Below are 21,802 nucleotides of genomic sequence, written 5' to 3'. Positions count from 1 at the left end.
CCTTGCCCGGGACGAACATTATATATACTATTTTTATGTATTATATGTTCTTTTACATATTTATAAAATTATAAATATATATTGAATAATTAAAAAGTCAGTAAGTATTACATATATAATTAAATTGATGTGAACACATAAATAAATTTTATTAATTCAAACAATTACTTTTTCTATATTCTATTGTATATAATTAAATTTAAATGACGTTAACATATATATAGTATGTATTTTTAGTATTGATATATATTAAATGATGCTTTCTACTCATATGGTTATTTTATCATTTATATTTTTTTATAACAAAAACTTTAAATAACCGATAACTAAATTTTCATTGTGTGATTAATAGTTTTAGTAATTTAAAAAAAAATCAAAGCTAAGTTTAAAATTTAAATATTAAGTTGTCCATATTTGTTCAATAACATTTACCAAAATATTTGTTCAAAGCAAATTTCAAAATTAAAATATTTATATATTTTAGATGGTATATAGTTTAATTTTAATATATATCTTTTACACTTAATATTTATTAAACGAGACTTCTTACTTATCTGATTTTGTAATCATTTATATTTTATCATAACAAAAACCTTTAAACCATGGATCGCAAAAATTTGAATGTGAGACTTTTAACAGTTTTAGTAATTTATAGTCGTTTAAAAAAATCAAAATATAACATATACAGAAAATTTTAAATTTTTATTATATGGTTAATGTAGTTATTTAATTTATTTTATTAATTTATAGTAAACAAATATGATAGAGAATACACTAATTTTTATCAAATCTTTATTACTCAAAATCATTAATTTTCATATATACTTTAGCCACATTAGGCAATTCCGTAATTTTTATTTCAGGAAAGAATGAAAAACATTAATAACAAATTTATGGTTAGTTTAATAAAATGCTTATTATATATCTAGATGGACCAACATATTTTTCTAAGGATTCTAAGACTCATTGTGGTGATGACACATGGTTACCTCAAATGTTGTAATGCTTATCTTTTAATATATAGAAGATATTTATTAAATGAGACTTCTTACTTATATGATTTTATAATCATTTATATTTTATCATAACAAAAATCTTTAAAACATGGATCACAAAAAATTTAATGTGAGATTTTTAACAGTTTTAGTAATTTATAGTCGTTTAAAACATCAAAATATAACATATACAAAAAAATTTAAAATTTTATTATATGGTTAATGTAGTTGTTTAATTTATTTTATTAATTTAAAGTAACAAATATGATAGATAATACACTAATTTTTATCAAATCTTTATTATTTAAAATCATTAATTTTCATATATATTTTAGCCGCATTAGGCAATTTCATAATTTTTATTTAAGGAAAGAATGAAAAACATTAATAACAAATTTATGGTTAGTTTAACAAAAACATTAATAACCAATATATTTTTCTAAGGATTCTAAGATTCATTGTGGTGATGACATATTGCTACCTAAAATGTTCTAGTGCTTTTCTTTTAATATATAGGAGATTCACCAAAACCCATCGTGAGACGCAAAGAAATCTGTAGATGAATAAGCAAAAACCCATAAAAATATTCACAAACATGCTATGAAAGTTGAGATAAAAGCAGATAAGTTTCGGTTGACGTCGGTTAATCTTTGTCATGAACACCACCAAAGCAAGTAAGAAAAATGTAATATACAGAGACACAAATCTTGATCTGGTTTGGAAATTTGTCACCATATGAAAATGAGCATATCAAACCAAGAACTATACAACCCAACGAAGAAAGGAGCAGTAAATATTAGCAGATCAGTTCAGTATATTTTTCTTTTGGTCCAGAAAAATGTGCGTAAAAGGAAACGAACCGTGAAAGATGGGTCAACCAAAGAGAAGCTAAATCCATCTTTCACGTTTCGGTGAAAGGAATTCAATATATTATTCAAATGGCATTGTTTAGAAAAAAAAAAGATGAAAGCTGCCAACAAAAACATACTTCGGTGTGTGATGGACCAGTTTCATTATCTGTCTCTACCTTATTGCTAGATTTGAACCAAACTTGGAACATACTTGAAATAAATGGTGTATTCGTAGATTCTTCTTCATAAGGGATTAATCGGTAACAATTACCATTCTCTCCAAGAGTGTATACCATGAACTAGCTGACCTCACTACAAGCACAAAACTAGGCCACTTCCTTATCCTCATCGAGCAAAAAACTCATTGGAAGAGGAACATAGTCAGGTTCGTCCACTGTAAAAGATTTTCTCCACCTCAACGCGGCTTTAGTATCAGTATCAATCGTCACCCACATGTCCATTTTTGATGTAAATTTGCTTAAATGTATGTAACAATGCGAGTTTTTCTTCTCCAACAACTGATACAACATTACAGCCGGAATATTGAAATTGGGGAAGACACATACTTTTAACTCTCTCTTTTGTAAAATCGAAACAGAGTAAGAAGTCATCTATTGTATATGTATTAGCCCAGTAAATATTTCCCTTGATAGATACGCAACCATGTGGTACTTCGTCAAGAGTAACGTCATCAAGAACCCTCCATGAATCAGAGCTAAACTCATAAGTTTCAACAACTGGCCCGTTTGTTTCACAACAAGAATATCTATAACGTTTCCAACACCTAATGATCTTGTAGCTACGACCAGATTTGGTGTTTACGTATCCTAGAGCAAAGATACTATCTTCGTATTGGATCCATCTAGTTTCCCCTAAACATGGATTCCAAACCATGAGTCTACGGTCAGTTGTGATGCATAACTTCATCTTTAAACTCTACCGAAGGAGGAACAACGTTGAGATCGACGTTCACTGGAAAAAACATAAATTCCTTCAACATGGTAACATGAGACTGCCTTGGAGCTTTACCAAAGTTTTTCTTGGCGAATCTTGGATCTTTGAATAAAGTGTTCCATTGTTTACAACTTGATCGTAGTGGTTTCAGAGATGTGGCTGGAACCCTTGAAAGTATTTCCTCGACCAAATCTGGAGGAAGATCGGACATCACCATTGTTTCTCCTGTAGACTAAATCCCACGGAAGAAGAAGAAGAAGGGTTTTGTATCGTTCTATGTGATCAGATCTCCAAGGAAGAAGAAACGTTTTGATGGTGCTCTCTATGGTTTTTACCATTTTCACTGTATGCCCTTATATACCCATCATATAATATTTTTCCTATTTTTACTGTGGATTATATTTATTAAATTTACTTCTTTTTTCTTTCCAATTTAGTTTTTAAAGAAAATTGAAGCATATGTATACAACAATTTTGTTTCATTGTCATATCAGATTTCAGAGTTTAAGCAATGTTAAAAATCATCACTGCCACTTTTAATGGAAATCAACGAAAATAATTTAGTCAATCTTTAAACTGGTCCGAGTATTGATAGGGTGCAAAGCCCACCTCCAGTAATTAGTCGGGAGAAAAGTGAGATCTAGCGTTAGATCAAGACCTTTTTTGTCAGAAAGCTACAGAATCTCCACCATTGTTAATCGCTTCACCATCACCGGTCCATAATGTTTCTCCAACCCATCACCACCACCAATATTATCTTTATGTTGCCGTCATAATCATGTTTGGTTCAGTTCGGTATTTGGGTAGTTCGGTTTTAACTTTTTTTACTAAACTAACCGAAATTTTTGGTTTTAATTATATTTTGGTTAAAAAATCGGTTAAAGTTGGGTAATTTTTTTAGTAATTTTAGTTAATTCGGTCACTTCAATTCAATTTTTTTGTTATTTCGATTAGTTAAGTTTGAAATTTGGTTAACAATTTTTTTTCCAAAAACCGAACTAACTGATTACCGAACCAAACCAAACCAAACCAAAAACTGAAGTTTTTTTATAAACCTACTGAATCGACCTGAACTTCTCACCAAACTAATTGAAATTTTGATTTGGTTTGGTTCGGTTCAAAATCTCAGACTTAACTATACCCATAAATATTGACAAAAAAAACCTATATCCATATATTTTGATGAAAAGTTCATTGAAGTCTCACTTAATAACTTTTGTTTGCAATAGTAAATTTTAAGTTGACTGCATATTATAAACAAATGACGAACCTAATAATCGTGGACAAAATTTCTTATAACTAGGGCCAGCCCGCCCTACGGGTGGAAAGTTATTAAAAAACTATTTTATATGAATTTATAATAATTTTATGAAGCATTTTAAGAAAATTGTAGATTGAAAACAATATTATAAACAAAAAAAAAGAATTTAGCCAATTAAAAAAAACGGAGATCATGTTGTTATTTTGAATAAATATTTTTGGATTGAATTAAAGATCCACTCCCATCCCGACTATCTCTTCACCTAGCAAATGCCTAAAGTCAGAAGAGTTAAGTTTTTTTTTTTTTGATAAATAAATGTGTAATGAATAACGCTATGTACTGTTGTGAATGTTGTAAGATCTCTACTCTTGATTTGAGCTTCAAGTAGTCCTCGTACTTCTCCGGTTACTTCGAAAAAAATTAAGGACAATCTTGAAGTTGGGATTAATCTTTGACAATTCATATCTATATACTGAGTGAGGGAATGTAAATTTTTAGCTGATTGATTTGGATCCAATGTTGCATAACTATATCCTCTAATTCATACAAACAAATTATTAACAGAATCCCAATGTATGTCTACCAAAGTCACTGATCATATCATTGCAAATCATCCGAAAGCCTCAGAAGTCATTAGTCATAAATACATGATTCATATCGTTATTGTGTAAACATATTTGATGCTCAGAAGCTCAAAAGAAGAAGAAATGTATAGTCATAATTCATGGGAAAAGCATCCAGATTTGGTTCATTGACATCTCATTGTCTCTCTTGGTTCTTCCTTGTGAAAAGCCCATGTATGGAAAATATTTGATTACCTTTAAGAAACGTGAACGATGCCAATATCTGGAGATCAAATAACATCAAGCAAGACCACTTCTTCTGAAATAGAAAAATAGCATAAACAATATTTAGAAAAATAGCATAAACAATACAAACTTATGTGTATTGTTTCCTTGTTTTGATCATAGCTAAAATTATTTAAGCAGATCTGTTGCAGGCTGGAGAACAGAGTGGGCAAGATGGAAGATGGAGGCTTGATGGATCGACCAAATCTATGATCGGATGGGTGATATGAATGGAATGCAAGTTATGATCCTGAAAACAAATGCAAAAACAAATGAGATGTAATTTCTAATATGATAAAACAAGATAAATAAAGATAGATAGGATGAAATTAGGTTGTTGGTCGTGTGACACTATCAGCCTAATCAGTTGATGATTGAAGTGGATCGAGATGGTGCTTTGCTTGTTGGATGTTTATAACTCTCAAGCTTGGCAAACGAAATGGAATGGAAGGATGGGGGATTGAGGACGCCACAAGACTCTATGGAAAGGAGGTTTGATAAGCCAAGATGCTCTGGAGCTGCTTCACACACACTCAAAAGACGTAGAACAATAGTTTTGACAAAACTATAAAAACTGAATAATTCTTATTACTTTCAAAATGGAGTGATTTACACTGAAAAAAAGACTAAAGCTTTATAGGCTCGACTAAGACAGACTCTTACAGTCATAAAATGATAAAAGAAAAGAAATAAACTTGACATAAAAGTCTTGGACTCAAAGGCTTTGATGGTTCCATGAAAACTAGCCGTTAGGCTGATTTGTTGCTTTTGGAGAAGACTGATCTTGTATCTTGATATTATGGAGAAATATCCACGAAATAGGAATATCTGGCTTCTGATTAAACTCCTAAGGATCTTGGTTTCTTCTGGTTCAAAGGAATAGAGCCGTTGGTCCTTGCTCATTAAGTGGTGAAGACTTTCCTTGAATGCATATGGTGTGGCCGGATATGGAAAGTAGATGAGAATCCGCCTGATCCTCTGGGTGCTGGTGCATCTATGGACGTCTTGGGTGTCTTCTGAATGGTCTAGAGTATCTCCTGGTTTCTATAAATAGGCTTGGGTCGGACCAAATTGAATTGGTTGGAAACTTTCCCAAATTGATGTCGGTTTGGCCGGTTTTAGAAAATTGATTGCATCTTGGTTTTCCCTTGGCCAATTCTTTTGATTTAGGGCTTTCTGGAAAGATAAGACATTATAATTGAAGCCCATGCTTGATTATGGATAAGTATGCTTCATGGTTGAGCTGAAATCCACTTCTAATGGCTGATACTCGCAACTGGACGGGCTGGGGAACCTCCAGTTTGTAAAGTTTATAACTTCTTCCACCGTGAAGATTTTCTTGTAATTCCAAGCCTCATTAATTCCTTGATGAGTTAGTCTTATTTTAAAATTGGATTCATGGAAAATACCTTCTGGTTGTTGAGATATTCGCTTTGGACGGAACCTCTATCGCTGGTATCTCCAAAGTGGCCGGTTTGGAGAGCTTGGTTGATCTCTGGTTCAACCACTGATTTGATGGCTGCATCATACCCTCCCCTTTGAAATTTTTTTGACCTAGAAACTGGATAAACTGCACCAAGATAGAGCAAGTCAGCTTTCATACTCTTTTGAGATTGATATTGTTTCGGTTTGGGGATTGTGCATCAGGTGGCTCTTCTTTCAGCAAATAGGATACGATCACGCCCTCTGATATGGAATTTGGCATTGCTTCTCTTCTTCAGTGGATGGTCCTTCATACTTCTAGTAGGCTCAGTTCTGACCATCTTTGGGGTTGATCCTCCTAGCAACAAAAGATTATCAGGTGGGATTTCTTTGAAGCTTTCTTCTTTGCAACCTAAAAAATTCTCAACATTCTGGACAAGGACAAGTGAATTATATCTGATACTGGAGTTTCATGAACAGAATGTGTTATGGTCGAATTTATCTTGGATGCTTTAGCATAATGAAGAAGGATATTCTTCTTTGGACAAGTTTGGTTAGATGACTGCCTTTCTTGCAACTTTTTACCTTGGTTGGTATGACCATCTTCTTGTGATGGCTCAGCTTGGTTTTTATGTCCTTCTTGACTTATCCCTGGATCAAAACATTTTGGCAAAGACAAGTGTATTATACCAAAGTATATGGATTTATAAATTGAAGAAAACATAGAAGAATTAACCTTAATGTCAAATGCGGCAGTAAGAATTTCTTGTTCTTTGTTTGCCTTGTACTCACCTTGATTTTTTGTACCAATTTCACTTTTCTTTGGACAAGACAAGTGCATTAATCTTGCATAGAATAAATAAGAACATTCTGTTTTAAAGTGAATTTTACCTCAGATTTTGGCACTTGAACAATACATTGTTCAGATTTTGGTTTCCACTTGTGGTGTGGATTTTGATTGAACTCATGTACTGGTTCGGCCCTTGGAACTTCAGTAAGCATATGGCTCCCATCTGGTATACATGTACCAAGAATACAAATGTTTAAACCAGTATCTAAAGGTGTTGTTAAACACTTACCTTGGTTTGATACTTTGATCACTGGTTTTGGTTTATTAAGCAACTTTAGTTGCTTTGTGCTTTGAGCTTCCTTCTGGTCCGTGGGAAGGCTTGTGCCTGGCGTCTCTTCTTCTATGTACCTAGGCTCCATTAGACCTGTAATAACACTCTTGGACAAAGAAAAGTGCATCAAACAAGTGGTAGATGATTTATGAACAATATCATCAAGTATAGGACTTACCTTAGCTTTTACTTGCATAGTAGCATGCTCTTGTTTTTCTCTGGACCTGATCAAAGTGTTTGGGCCGACACTTTTACTCATCTTCATGGCCTCTGGGATGTCACTCTTCTGGTCTAAGCAGTGGACAATGGCGTGCCCCTGGTTTGGCTGAAAGTTATCTTGTTGAGACAAGACCCTTTGACCTTCTTGTGCCACTAATTTTCTTGCTTCTTTGGAACCATGAGTTGGATACCTCCTTGGATATAGTTCCTGGATTTCAGAACTTTTAAAATCTGGTGCAAACTTATCCTTCGTGACTTCCTTAAGAGCTCTCCACGTTTTGATAGTTGGCTCCTTGTAAAACCGCCTATCATCTTCTTTTTGTACCCACCATTTAAAGGCTTCTTCTCTAAGTTGATCAATAGCATAAGCTAGCCTCTCTTTCCTCAGGATGTTTTTGAAGTGAAACTATTCATCAAGGTTCCTCTCCCATCTTAGATAACCTCTTTTTCCTGAAAATTTAAAGAGTTCAATTTTATCAGCAAAAGAGTTATAATCAAACCGAGAATTAACAACATGATGGTTGTGGGTTTTAGAAGTTGGAGTTTGATTGATCCTTGAAGGATCTGGTTTCTTGGGCTCGACATATACAGCCCCTGGTACATCTCCAAATCTTGTTTTTCTTTGCCGTGGTCGTTGACCCTGTGCCTGATTTCTTTTCTCCAATTGAGCAATCTTAATTTGGAGCTATTGTAGAGCTGCGGACTGTTGGCTCAATGTGGCCTTTAGGTTTTGGCCGTGTCCCTCCTCTTGCATTGCTTCCTGAAAACAATCTCAAAGAGCAAGTGAAAGTATGTGAAGTTTTGGTAGAACCAAAATAAGACAAATGCAATGATGCAATTTAACTAAACCGAGAGAATATGCAAATATGAACCGATATGAAATAACTATGCAATAAATAATTTTTCTTTTGGTTTTCTGAATGTAAACTCGAAATTAAACTATATGATATGATAAGAAACACAAATGGAAAGAAAATATGGAAATTAAACTAACACTGATTTTTTTTTTTGAATTTTCTTAAGATGCAACAATTAAACCAACAATATGCAAACAATAATAACTATGCCCTTAAATATTTTTTTTTAATGCAAGCATGGAATGAATACAATATGAAATGATAATAAACACTATGGAAAGAAATATTAAATGCAAAACTAACAATGATGATTTTTTTTTTTTGAGTTTTCTTATGCAAGTAACCAAAATAGAAACAACTATGTATGCTTGAACCCAAAATGATATAAACTAAGCCGAATGATTTTTTTTGAATGCCAATAACAAACTTATGAAACAAATATGGTATGCACGAAATTTAATAAAATGCTATGCCTTTTTTTTCTATGCAAGATTCAAACAAGAAACAAATATGGAATGCAAACTTTTTTTTTTGACTTTTCTAAAATGAATGCACAAAATCTAAAAATGGCAAGTGGAACTGAGGAATGAACGTAAACAACTAGACAAGAATTTCAAAATAATTTCGTGAATCAAATGCAAGAAACTTCTTCTCTTTTGTTTTCTTTTCTTAAGAACAATAACAATGCAAAAACTGTTTTTATGGATTTTTCGGTTTATGAATGGAAAAACAAATGCAAGCAAATATGAATGATGCAAGGATAGATGGACTTGATTCAGGAGCTTGAGATCTTATACCAAATGTTGCAGTCTGGAGATCAGGGTGGGCAAGATGGAAGATGTAGGCTTGATGGATCGACCAAATATATGATCGGATGGGTGATATGAATGGAATGCAAGTTATGATCCTGAAAACAAATGCAAAAACAAATGAGATGTGATTTCTAATATGATAAAAAAAAAGATAAATAAAGATAGATAGGATGAAATTAGGCTGCTGGTCGTGTGACACTCTCAGCCTAATCAGTTGATGATTGAAGTGGATCGAGATGGTGCTTTGCTTGCTGGATGTGTATCACTCTCAAGCTTGGCAAACGAATTGGAATGGAAGGATGGGGGATTGAGGACGCCACAAGACTCTATGGAAAGGAGGCTTGATAAGTCAAAATGCTATGGAACTGCTTCACACACACTCAAAAGACTTAGAACAATAGTTTTGACAAAACTAGAAAAACTGAATAATTCTTATTACTTTCAAAATGGGGTGATTTACATTGAAACAAAGACTATAGCTTTATAGGCTCGACTAAGACAGAAACTAACAGTCATAAAATTATAAAAGGAAAGAAATAAACTTGACATAAAAGTCTTGGACTCAAAGGCATTGATGGTTCCATGAAAACTAGCAGTTGGGCTGATTTGTTGCCTTTGGAGAAGACTGATCTTGTATCTTGATATCTTGGAGAAATATCCACGAAATATGAGTCTCTGGCTTCTGATTAAACTCCTAAGGATCTTGGTTTCTTCTGGTTCAAAGGAATGGAGCCGTTTTACCTTGCTCATTAAGTGGTGAAGACTTTCCTTGAATGCATATGGTGTGGCCGGATATGGAAAGTAGATGGTAAGGAGAATCCGCCTGATCCTCTAGGTGCTGGTGCATATATGGACGTCTTGGGTGTCTTCTGAATGGTCTAGAGTATCTCCTGGTTTCCATAAATAGGCTTGGGTCGGACCAAATCGAATTGGTTGGAAACTTTCCCAAATTGATGTCGGTTTGGCCGGTTTTAGGAAATTGATTGCATCTTGGTTTTTCCTTGGCCAATTCTTCTGATTTCAATCTTTCTGGAAAGATAAGACATTACAATGGAAGCCCATGCTTGATTCTGGATAAGGCCGCATCATGGTTGGGCTGAAATCCACTTCTAATGGCTGATACTCGCAACTGGACGGGCTGGGGAACTTCCGGTTTGTAAAATTTATAAATTCTTCCTCCATGAAGATTTTCTTGTAATTCCAAGCCTCATTGATTCCTTGATGAATTTGCCTTCTTTTAAAATTGGATTCATGGAAAAAGACCTTCTGGTTGTTGAGATATTTGCCTTGGACGGAACCTCTATCGCTGGTATCTCCAAAGTGGCCGGTTTGGACAGCTTGGTTGATCTCTGGTTCAACCACTGATTTGATGGCCGCATCAAGATCCGACCAGATAAAAATGCTCCATCTTACTCACTTGCTTCGTGTATATATCTCGACTTATCCGTCACGCTCTTCATCTCAATATCTCTGTCACTTACTCTGTTGCTCTCCATCACGTTCTCTCGGTTTCTTACTACAGCGCTCTCCCTGTCGATTTCTCAGATGTGAGAGACGATTGGTTCAGAAATAAGCCAACAAAAACAATCAAACCAGAAGGCTCTGTAAATCAGAATTATAAGGGAGACGAAATTTGAGAATTGATTTGGATCATCACTTGATGTTTATAAAATGAATAAAGAAGAAGACTGGAGAGAGCGTGACGTTCAAACTGTTTGATTGACACAATTAAAAAAAAAAGAAACAACTTGGAATTTACTGAGAAACAGATGAAGAGATGCTAAAGGGGAAAAATTGGTGTGAAGGAGACGAAAGAACAAACCTATTTTTTTGCAAAAAGAAGTCAACTTAAACCAATCCTTCATTCCCTTTATCGTACAAAAAAAAATCCAGCTCTTATAAACTCACCATGTCCGAGAGCCTATTGCTTCCCATGTGAGAGCTTGAACTGCAGCAATCGACTTTGCTATCTCTCTCTTCACACTCTCCGTAAATTGTTCCATGGCTATCCATCTTGATCTGCCCGTCACTTGGTCCATCAGCTCTCTGCCGCTTGCTCCGTTCTTGCCCCATCGCTTGCTAGCCTCCCTGCAAGTAGCCATAACACGATCTATTAGTATGAAATAGAAGAGATACGAAGATAAGATGAGATCAAGGAAAGCAGCACTCACACATATTTATACTAAGAAATCACCGCCTTTTAGATCGAAGAAGCATTGAAGACGACGCAGTGGGGGAGTGAATAAGCCTTCATTCATACCGTTTCGACTGATGTGAAGAAGCGCAAACGGCATCAGGTCACCGCCGCACGAAGGGGGAAGATGATCTTGGTTTCTTCTCCGCCGTATTAGGGTTTAGCGAGAACATCACTCAGTCAGGTCCGACAGAACAACGAACTTCACAGCCCAACGCTCAACTCAGAAGACAAAGCCCACAAAGGTAACGTTTAATGAAATGCGGCGTTCGCAACCCATCAGATACGTGTCGTGCTGTCGACGCTCGGAAACTACCCCACATGGTATATGATTGCAGAAAATAACAAACCGAATGTGTATATACAGAAATTGTAATTTGAAAACTTATGCAAATTTTGGTAATGTTAAAATTATGGGGAAAGAAATGATTTTAACTTGATATTTAAGAGAGCCCATCATGTGGTAGCTAGGCAGGAGGAGACCCACCTTCCCATGAGGAAACTCCATAATCATTCAGTTCCGGGACTCCTCTCTTAATCGTCGGTGATCTATCCATTTCATTTTTGAAGATGTCATCTTTAATTTGTTTCTAAGACTATTAACAAAGGATGATGTACTAGTTACAAATTAATAATATATATATATATATATTATTATATATATATATTATAATTTTTATTTAAGAATCGAGAAATAGTATAAGAAAATAATTGTATCAGATCGGATCTACGAGCCATATTTCTTCAAGGCATGTCGTCTGATTTGACATGTGGGGCTGTTCATGTGCTTGATAGTTTAGTTTTCCTCTTACTCGACACAATCATATTGTATATTTAATTGAGACTAGTTTCGTATTATATCAGCTCCAATTGGTACAGTTTATTTTCCTTTTTTTCTGATCAAACAGTTTATTTTCTTTGTAGTGTTGTTTAAGAACAAAAGAAGTTTCTTAACTAAAAATTTTAGTTATCTTTGCAGAAGCCAGAAGTTTGTAAGGATTTCAAGCTTGTTAAGGTCTCTTTATAATCGATTATCAAAACGAAGTTACATGATCTATCAATAAAGATTTCTTTAAAAAATTGGATTGTGAGTTTATAAAGAGTATTGATGATTTTTGTAAATAAAATAGTTTTCTAAAATTAAAAAGAGCTTTAAATGTTTTTATATTTTAATTTTTTGTTAAATATTTTTGTATATTGCTACATATTTTCTAATTGAAGATAAATATATAAACTTTTGTAAAATTTATTTTTAAGTATTCGCCAATAAAATAACAATTTTTATCGCGATATCCAATATCAATTCATTAAACAATCAGAGAATCTACGTTTGATACAAATCAATGCAATGGAATCTCTTAAGAATAAAATATTAATTTACTTAAATTTTGAAAAATCTCAAAAATTTTTGTTTAATATTTCTATAAAACATCTAAGCAAATAAATGTTTAAGTCTAGTAAAAACACTATAAATTTAATATAAACAAAAATAGAGAAAATTACTCATTTATTACTTTTAACAACAACTAACTTAATATTAAATATAAATAAATTATATTTAATAAAATAGTCTATAATATATATAGAATAAAGTATGAGAATCCAAAAGCCTTAGAACACTTTAGTCCTAATTAAGATATAAAAATGCATAAAACATTAAAATGCATCTATATCATAAATTTATTCTGATTATAAAAATATTTTAAAATTTATATCAAATTATAAAAACATTTCATATTTTAACGATGTTTAAATCTTTAATTATAAAACTAATTGTTGGTTTAGTAAGAAATTATAAATCTTCAATCATAAACTAAATCCTAAACCCTTTAGCTCTAAACCTGAACAGAATCATCTATTTATATTATAAAAGGTCCATCCTTATTTTTAAATAGATTTTTTTTTTTTAGTTTTCTAAGACATGCAAGTATTGGTTAGCCCATTGAATATTATAACTAAATTACTTATAAAACATAAAACTGAAATAAATTTTAAAAAGGTTTCCAGCTAAAACTTTGTATCTTTGTATTTTAGATTTTTCGATTAATATAATAATGGTTACTTGGACGTATTTCAGAGGTTCCACTTATATGCTTGTGTTCAAATATTATCGAACCTACACATTGGGGAAAAAATCTCAACAACAAAGGAATATGAGCTGTATACGTATTTGTATATATCACAGAGAAATATGTTCTGTAAAAATGTTTAACCATATAAGAAGTTTTTTAAAAATCATTTGCTTAATATAAAGTTTGAATTGAACTTCTCCAATGAATATATGTCCCAATTAAAAGCGTGGAAAAGTCCCAGAAGTTATTTCCTTTCTTATTTTTTTTGTTGGTCAGAGAACTCGGAAGTTATTACCTTTCACAAATAAAAAATGATGTACAAATGTCGTTAAAGTGAAGAAAAAAAATGGAGTAAATTCAGTTTACCAAAAAAAGAAGATTTGTAATAAAGAAGATACACTGAAAACTCCATATGCATGACCGCATATTAACTCTTCTCTCTCTATCTTTTCTCTCTCTCTCTCTTTCAGTTCAGTTGTGTAATCCCTAAATCCCCAATTTCAGACAAGTTTAGATTCTCTCTCTCCTTCGGCTCGCGCTTGTGGAATACGTTCTGCATAGTCAGCTGTACCAGAAGGTTCGTGGGTCTTTTCTCACTTTCCCCTTTTCTCTCGTGCATTCTTCTTCTTCTTCTTCAGATGAAGATTTCTCCTTATGTTATGTTTTTTAAACATTGAGACAACAAATGTTTAATGCAAGAAAGGCTGTTCCTTTTATCTTGTTCTTGTGTTTAAATTGAGACAAACAAATGACTGTTCTCTTGGTTTCTCTGATTATCTTCTGTCCCCGAAATGGGTTTACCAAATAAATTAAATTAAATTAAATGATGAAAGATTTCATCTTTGTGCTTAAAATAGAATTTGCCATTTATATATATTCTGAGGAAACTGCTTTATTGCTGCCCGCTTTGTGTGTCAAGCCATGTTGACTGTGCTTAAAACTCAATTTGTGAAATGAAAAAGAAAAAAGAATTTGTAAAAGATGTTCAGAATTATTCACAATACATGGTTTTTTTTTGGGGGGGGGGGGGGGGGACAGTGAGTGGGTGGACAAAATGAACAACGGTTCGTGGTTACCTGAAGAGGACTTCAAGGGTCTCACGGACAACTTCTTTGATGATCTCATCAATCACATCGATTTCCCTCTGGAGGACATCGAAACAACGAACGAAGAGGGGGACTGGGGTGCCGATTTTAAGAACCTCATACCTCCACCATCGGATGTGCTCACAAGTTTGTCCTCTGAGTTCACTCGTGGTGGCACCAATGGCAATGGACAGCGTGTGGGAGCCCAGAAGAAGCCTGTGCCCACTCTGGTGAGTTCTTAGTCCTGATAAGCACGCTGCTATATCTTCTCTTCTTCATCATTTAGGATAACATAATTGCTTCATTTTGAATTCAAGCCTTGATAGATTATGCTCTGCATGTAGGTTAGAACTTAGAATAATAGTGTGTGCAAACAAAATTTGCTTTGCATAAATTATTATGGTTTGTGAAAAGTTGGGTGTACTTCTGCAACATAGCAACTTTCACATAGATATTGTCTGCACATCTGTTATTTCATTATCTACGCATATATTGTACTTTTAATGCATTTGTAAGAGGAAGTAAGTAATTAGGTAATGTAAGAGATTTTTCGTATTCACTTGGGTGCTTTCTTTAACCGCTTCAGGTAAATAGGTTATAAGGGTGCACGCAAAAAGAAGGTGATTGTTACTTTTGTAGTATTAGTGTATTATTTTAGGAAATCACCTGCAAATGAATCCTTGTTGTGGGGCAGTAGAGAGTGTATATCTTGTGTTTAACTTGTATGAGAAAAGGAATTTTGCTGTTTCTTAGGTCTTTTCTCTTGATCTTCCTGTCCTGGTGTGTATATAGGATGTGGTGAGGAAGTTAAGTTATTATGATTAGATTAGTGTCTTCAGAGTGGGTTAAAGGATATGGATATGTGTTGATTAATGTGAAATCCTGATCGTGCTTTGTTCTGTTTGTATACTTTTTATATGGCTCTACTGATTTGAAGCATGGTTCTGTCCCTAACTCTTCTAATGTTCCATGATTGGTAGCATGTCAGATCCTGTCTGAATATATTATATTCATTGACTTTATCTTCATGTGTGCAGAAGCAGGAGTCAGGAATCTCTTCTACCGTTGATACCTCCCTCCCTGATGTCAAAGTCTCAAAGCTGTTTCAGTCCTCAAGCCCAGTCTCAGTTCTCGAGAACGCAGCAGCCAATGGTTCTGCGGCCTCGTTCCAGAACCAAAACAGAGCTCAGAGACGGGCCTTCCCCGTCAAAGGCATCCGAAGCAAGCGCAAACGCCCCACAATCCCCACATTCATGTCTCTCCACTCCTTCTTATCCGAAATGTTAGAGAAGAAGCTTGCTATGCTGGATGATGATTCAGGCTCTGAAGACACTTACAACCTCTCTTCCGAAAGTTCCGCCAAGAAGAGACGCAAGAAGACCAACAACAACAGCAACAACTCTCACTGTCCGGAACCGTTCAACGCAGATGGGACAGTCAGGAAGTGCACTCATTGCGAGACAACCAAGACCCCACAGTGGAGGGAAGGTCCCGGTGGTCCTAAGACACTCTGCAATGCTTGTGGAGTTCGGTTCAGATCAGGCCGTCTTCTTCCGGAGTACCGTCCAGCTTCAAGCCCAACCTTCATCCCAACGGTGCATTCAAACTCTCACAGGAAGATCATAGAGATGAGAAGGAAAGAGGAAGAAGGCCAGTTTGTTACCGGAATGCCCCGTGGCTTTAGATACCGAGGGTAGACAGAGAGAGAGAGAGAGAGAGAGAGACTTTGTAACTTTATCAGACCGAAGTGAGTTTGGTCTGTGTGAAAACCAAAACTATGAGGATCCCTAGAATGGGATTAGCTCTCTGTAAGACTTGTCTTCTTTAAAACTAGGGTTTAGTATCTGTCTTTTAAACAAAACAAAAAAGAATCTGATGCAGAGAGTGTCTTTAGGGTTTGTAGTTGCAAAGTTTTTAGGATCTTTTAAAAGTGTTTGTTTGATTTATGTTGGCTGACATCTGTTTTATCAGAGTAGTGTAATGCCAGTTTTCTTTGTTAAAGCTATTTTGATAAGAAACCATATTTTGCTTGTATTATTTTACAGAAGAGATTCTGAACGTTTCTTTGAGCTGCAAGATGAGTTTAATACCTTTTTTGAATGGAGAGGTTCTATGGTTTATCTTACACCAATCAAACATGTTTTCTACTCCACTATATCCAGAAGACTCAAGTCCAATTTGTTATGAATTTGCATCAAGATATTGATGCAATAGTATCTAAACAAACAAAATTTGTATCCAGAAGCAACATCCAGGTTAAATCAAATTTCACTAATCAAATGATTATTTTTAGAAATCGTTATTTCCAATTGATTATAACTTAACATAGAAATATTGCTTTGTGCGTGTTTTGAAAAGATTTGCCATAGATATTTAAATTACGCTAAAATCTTCAAATTTATCTCTTAAGTTACAAAAGTAATATAATTCTAGTGTAAAAAAATAATATAGATGAATCATCTTCATCAAATCCAAATAATTGTCATCAACTTAACTGATGGCATTTTCTTTTAGTTTAAGCTAGAGGTAGTCCAAAGAAAATTGTCTAACTCCATGTATATATAAGTGGAAGTCCCTTTATTCCAATGGTTTTACTAAAAGTTCATTAATGCTTCTATACTCGAAGGTCTAGAATTCAAACTCCAGAAAATGCAAATTATGCAAATTATGGAAAAAAAAGTTACATGAGATCTTCAATTATGGAAAAAAAAGTTACATGAAAAGATTTATCATTAAACATGAATCTCATATGACGGCTCGTAGTGGCGCAGTCAGACGTGTATTCTCACAAGGTGATAGAATTATCGGCTGTAGAATCGTCTATGTAATATTTCTCATCGTTGTAATTGCATAATTAACCAGACGTTAAAAAAAACTTTGTGTATACTACGCATAAACTCCTACGACATCTGTTGGATGGAACCAAACATGCGACATTCCATGCATGTTATCCTTAAAACACCATTCCAATCTACCAGTGCCTTGCTTACATATGAAAATTTGAAACATTGGCTTAGAGCATAATACTTTTATATAAAACTTAAGGGGCATATTTAAAAATTTTATTTTATACCATTCATGAAAACTCTTATTGAAAAAATGTTATAACTTGAACCTAGATAACAACTTACTGTTATTAAAACTTCTTTGATGTAGTCAAACTTAAGTTTAGAAATCAATTAATTACAATTATATCTATATTATCTTTGAATATTTTATTTTATTTTTATTTAATTTCTGTCAATTTTTTTTTATTTTTATATATTCACTGTAATAAAAATTCCTAAGCCCAAAAAATATTGATATCATTGTGATTAATTGTTTAGTCTATTATTATTTATCCTAAATTTTTTAAAGTAAACCTTTTTGGCAGAGTAAACCTTATGATATAATTTTAGAATAATATTATTTAGACTAAAATAAAGTTATATGTTACAAGTTTTATTTTACAAATGAAACATAAAATAATTCTAATTTTATAAAAATATATCTTACAAAATAATTATATTTTAATATTTTACTGTAAAATAATTATATAAACAAAATTATTTTTAGTTTGGCCTATGACATGAAAAATCCTTCGCATGGCTCTGCAATCTACTAACTGATCCATAATCAATCTAAGAAGCACTGATTTGGGTTGGAAATACTTGGGATTAAGGGGGCCAAAGGAGAAAGTCATATGGCGTTTCAATGAAAGGGATCGAATCTTTTGGTTTGCGATTTTTTTTTTAAAGTTTCATGATATCTTGCGTATTTACATTGTTCTATCCATTCATCCATGAGCATTTTCATCATATAGATTAGGATTTAGTCATGTCTAGGTTGCATTTTACATTCATTGTCCTTATTAGGTGTTGGAGTGTGCCATGGAGTGATTTAAGATGTTTGGGAGCATTGTGATCCAAAATGAGGTGAAAGGTGAGCATGGATGGAGCCTTTAGAAAAATCTCTTGTTGCTAAGATTTTGTGGAGACATAAAAAATTGAGTTAGCTTTCTAATGGAAGTGGTTTCAAGTCATTTGGAGATGTAATGAAGGAGTTATGATCAATTTACTAGAGGCATATCCATCCTGGTCGAGCATCGCAGAGTGACCTCTCAGAGTGACCTACCGAGGTCGCTCCCAGCCAGAGCGGCCAGCCAGAGCGACTAGCTCAAGTCACTCCCAGCCAGAGCGACCAGCCAGAGCGACCAGCTCAAGTCACTCGCGTTTTGACGGGTCAAGACACAAAGAAACGCGTCGGGAGCGACCTCCTGGAGCGACTATGCTAGGTCACTCCGCGTGTTTTGCTTGGACGATTTTTATGTTATTTCAGGGGCCTTTTGGTCATTTGTTTTGATGTTTTTACACTTTCTAAACCTAAGTTAAGTACTTTTGTAAGTCATTGGAGGCAGATAATCTTTTTTCGAGAGAGAAGAACTAGTAAAAACTTCTTTTGATTCAGATTTCATTGCTTTCATCTTGTGTTCTTGTTGATTTCTTATCTATTTCTCTACATGATTAATCTGAAATCCAATATGGGTTTAAGAGGAATCATGTATATTAGTGAGTAATCACCTTTTGAATTCATGGGTTAGGGAGATTAAGGGTGATTAGGTTAGTTCTAGGATGTTTTAGTGTAGATCATTCTTGTTCCTTGCTAGTAGAGTATTCATAATGCATCTTCTGAGTTGGCCACTCAAAAGTTTATCAATAGACATTTCCCACCCAAAAGGTGTTTGATGAAATGCCTGAGACAACTCTCCTAGGCTTTTAGTATACTTTGCCAAAGACATTTGTTGTTAAAGGTGCTAAAATAGCTAATAGACTTGTTAGTAATGATTACTTTCATATTATTCAACCAAAGACATTTGATGTTTGAGATATGCTAGCAAATGAGCATTCATCTAGACATAGAGCTTGCTTAGAATTGTGTCTAGGCTTAAGGTTGATAGTTTGATTGATCATTTGTCATCCTTAGTTCGATACTTGATCACCCAAGGTCTAATCCCTATGCCCATGAGTTCTCTTTTCTCTTAGTCAAGAAAGTATCATTCTGTTATTGCTTTCTAGTATTAGTAGTAGTTTAAAACTCATCTAAATCATTGGTTGCACTTAGATTAAGTGAGTACTTGCATTCTCGGTGCTTTGATATCCCTCAGAACTGGTTCGACGATCTTTTATACTACAACATTTGTCTTAGGAGCCTTGAAAACTCTTAATATCAAATTGGCGTCGTTGCCAAATTCTGAGTAGATTGAAACATTGAGATTTAGTCACTTGCTTGAGACTAAGTCATTTTAAATTTTGTTTTGTTACTGATTCTTCTTCTTCAGAGCTTTAGAGAGAGAGAGTGCTAGAGCTAGAAGAGAAGAACAGCAACAAGCCCACTTGCAGGAATTGGACGTTGATATGGCAGATCCACAACAAGGGGCAGAACACCAACCGCGGGCAGCTCGACCCATTGGTACTTATGACCGGCCCAACATTCATGGTCATAGACTGGGAATCCGAGCACCGGCTGTGGCAGCCAACAACTTTGAGGTCAAGTCAGGACTCCTCAACGTGATCGAGAACAACAAATTTCATGGCTTGGCTTTAGAGGACCCATTCGATCACTTGGACAGGTTTGACAGCTACTGCGGGTTGTCAAAAACCAATGGTGTGTCAGAGGATGCCTTAAAGCTGAAGGTATTCCCTTTCTCTTTGGGGGATAAGGCGCGTCGGTGGGAGAAGTCTCTACCCAGCGACTCTATCACCCCAGCGACTCTATCACCCCAGCGACTCTATCACCACTTGGGATGACTGCAAGAAAGCATTCTTGGAGAAGTTCTTCTCTACTTCAAGAACTGCTAAGCTGAGAAATGAGATCTCCCGCTTTCAACAGAAAGGCTTGGAAGGATTCAGTGAAGCTTGGGAGAGATTCAAAGGCTACCAAGCTCAATGCCCTCACCATGGTTTCTCTAAGGAAAGCCTGTTGAGCACATTCTACAGGGGAGCTCTTCCTAAGTACAGAGCCAGATTGGATACAGCTAGCAATGGGTTCTTCTTGGGAAGAACTGAGGAAGATGCAGAGGAGCTGGTTGACAACATGGTAAAGAGTGACACACTCTACAGTGGAGACCACGACAGAGGCAGTAGAACAGATGACAAGCCGACGAGGAAGGAGTTAAAGGCTCTACAGGATAAGATAAACATACTCATTGCTGATAAATCCACACAAGAGCAGCTGAACTTTGTTGGTAACTCAAACCAAGATGCACCACCTGGGATCAATGAGGTTGAGGGTTTGGAAGGTCAAGAAGAGATGTGTTTCATCAACAACAATGGCAGTTGGTACAAGAAAGAGCCCAACTTTCAGTACAACAACTACCAACAGAAATCATATCCTAACAACCAACAGAGTGGTTATCAGCCTAGGAACAACCAGCAAGGCAACTATCAGCCTCAGCAAAACCCTCCTACTAGTTTCTCCAACAAAGGGAACCAGTCTTCTCAACAACAAGTTAATCCTTCTACCTCTACTCCTCAGGAAAGCAGCACTGATGTTCTACTGAAACAGATCTTGGAGTCTCAGACTAGAAGTGAAAAACAGGTTGGTTATGAGTTGAAGAACCTTCACTCCAAGATTGATGGAAGTTACAATGAGCTCAACAACAAGTTCAGGGCTTTGGAAAACCAGTTTGCTTCCATGACCACTCACCAGAATCGCCAGCAAGGGTCTCTACCTGGAAAATCTGAGCAAACACCCAAGGAGTATTGCAATGTTGTCCTCTCTACCACTTCTTTAGGGATTGAATTGAGTAACCACAAGAAAGAGGTAGATGAAATTGAAAGATTTGTGTTTGGAACTGAGATTGAACAGGTTCAGCATCTGATTGTAGCAACAACTGAAGCAAAGATTGTGGAGGAACCTGACAAAATGGTTGAAGTAAAGATTTTGAAGGGAGATGAACCCATGGCTGAGAAACCAGTTGCGAAGAGAGCTAACCAGAAGCTGAAAGAGGTCAAGCTGGAGGACACCACTGAGGTTGAGCAGTCACCCTATGACAAGATCCCATTTCCACAAAGGGTTCTCACCAAAGATCAGAAGAAGGTGATTTCCAAGTTCAGAAAAGACCTAAGTGATA

At 34.9% G+C, this 21,802-nt stretch overlaps 1 protein-coding gene, 1 long non-coding RNA gene, 1 other non-coding gene and 1 pseudogene across 4 annotated transcripts; 1 reads left to right on the top strand and 3 right to left on the bottom strand.

Moving 5' to 3' along the window:
* Positions 1 to 1,311: 1,311 nt before the first annotated feature.
* On the bottom strand, positions 1,312 to 4,186 carry LOC125585452 (annotated as a pseudogene).
* Positions 4,187 to 4,563: 377 nt separating this feature from the next.
* Positions 4,564 to 12,060, bottom strand: LOC106392070. Of its 2 annotated transcripts, XR_002657788.2 has the most exons (4): positions 11,512 to 12,060; positions 11,249 to 11,428; positions 6,319 to 8,431; positions 4,564 to 6,247 (listed from the first exon to the last, which is right to left on the bottom strand). It is a non-coding gene; the product is annotated as an uncharacterized LOC106392070 (long non-coding RNA). The 2 variants fall into 2 exon arrangements; XR_001278663.3 differs by lacking the exons at positions 4,564 to 6,247; positions 6,319 to 8,431 and adding an exon at positions 9,754 to 10,870 and having other exon boundaries at positions 11,512 to 12,026.
* A 1,894-nt stretch (positions 12,061 to 13,954) lies between these two features.
* LOC106396631 (putative GATA transcription factor 13) lies at positions 13,955 to 16,728 on the top strand. Its single transcript, XM_013837080.3, has 3 exons — positions 13,955 to 14,183; positions 14,645 to 14,921; positions 15,729 to 16,728. The coding sequence occupies exons 2-3, from the start codon at positions 14,661 to 14,663 to the stop codon at positions 16,386 to 16,388; spliced, it is 921 nt and encodes a 306-aa protein (XP_013692534.1). The 5' UTR covers positions 13,955 to 14,183; positions 14,645 to 14,660; the 3' UTR covers positions 16,389 to 16,728.
* Positions 16,729 to 20,526: 3,798 nt separating this feature from the next.
* LOC125586630 lies at positions 20,527 to 20,633 on the bottom strand. The gene has a single exon (XR_007323167.1). It is a non-coding gene; the product is annotated as a small nucleolar RNA R71 (small nucleolar RNA).
* Positions 20,634 to 21,802: the final 1,169 nt, after the last annotated feature.

This window comes from Brassica napus, chromosome C4 (assembly GCF_020379485.1).
Source record: "Brassica napus cultivar Da-Ae chromosome C4, Da-Ae, whole genome shotgun sequence".
Taxonomy (NCBI): domain Eukaryota; kingdom Viridiplantae; phylum Streptophyta; class Magnoliopsida; order Brassicales; family Brassicaceae; genus Brassica; species Brassica napus.
The sequence above is the reverse complement of the archived record's forward strand: the minus strand, read 5'-3'. Positions and strand labels throughout refer to the sequence as shown.

What these genes read in the sequence shown, in the direction of transcription:
- LOC106396631 (XM_013837080.3), top strand. Translation starts at nt 14,661, where the DNA reads ATGAACAACGGTTCGTGGTTACCTGAAGAGGACTTCAAGGGTCTCACG. An exon ending in AGAAGCCTGTGCCCACTCTG is followed by an intron (nt 14,922 to 15,728) that starts GTGAGTTCTTAG and finishes TCATGTGTGCAG; the next exon opens with AAGCAGGAGTCAGGAATCTC.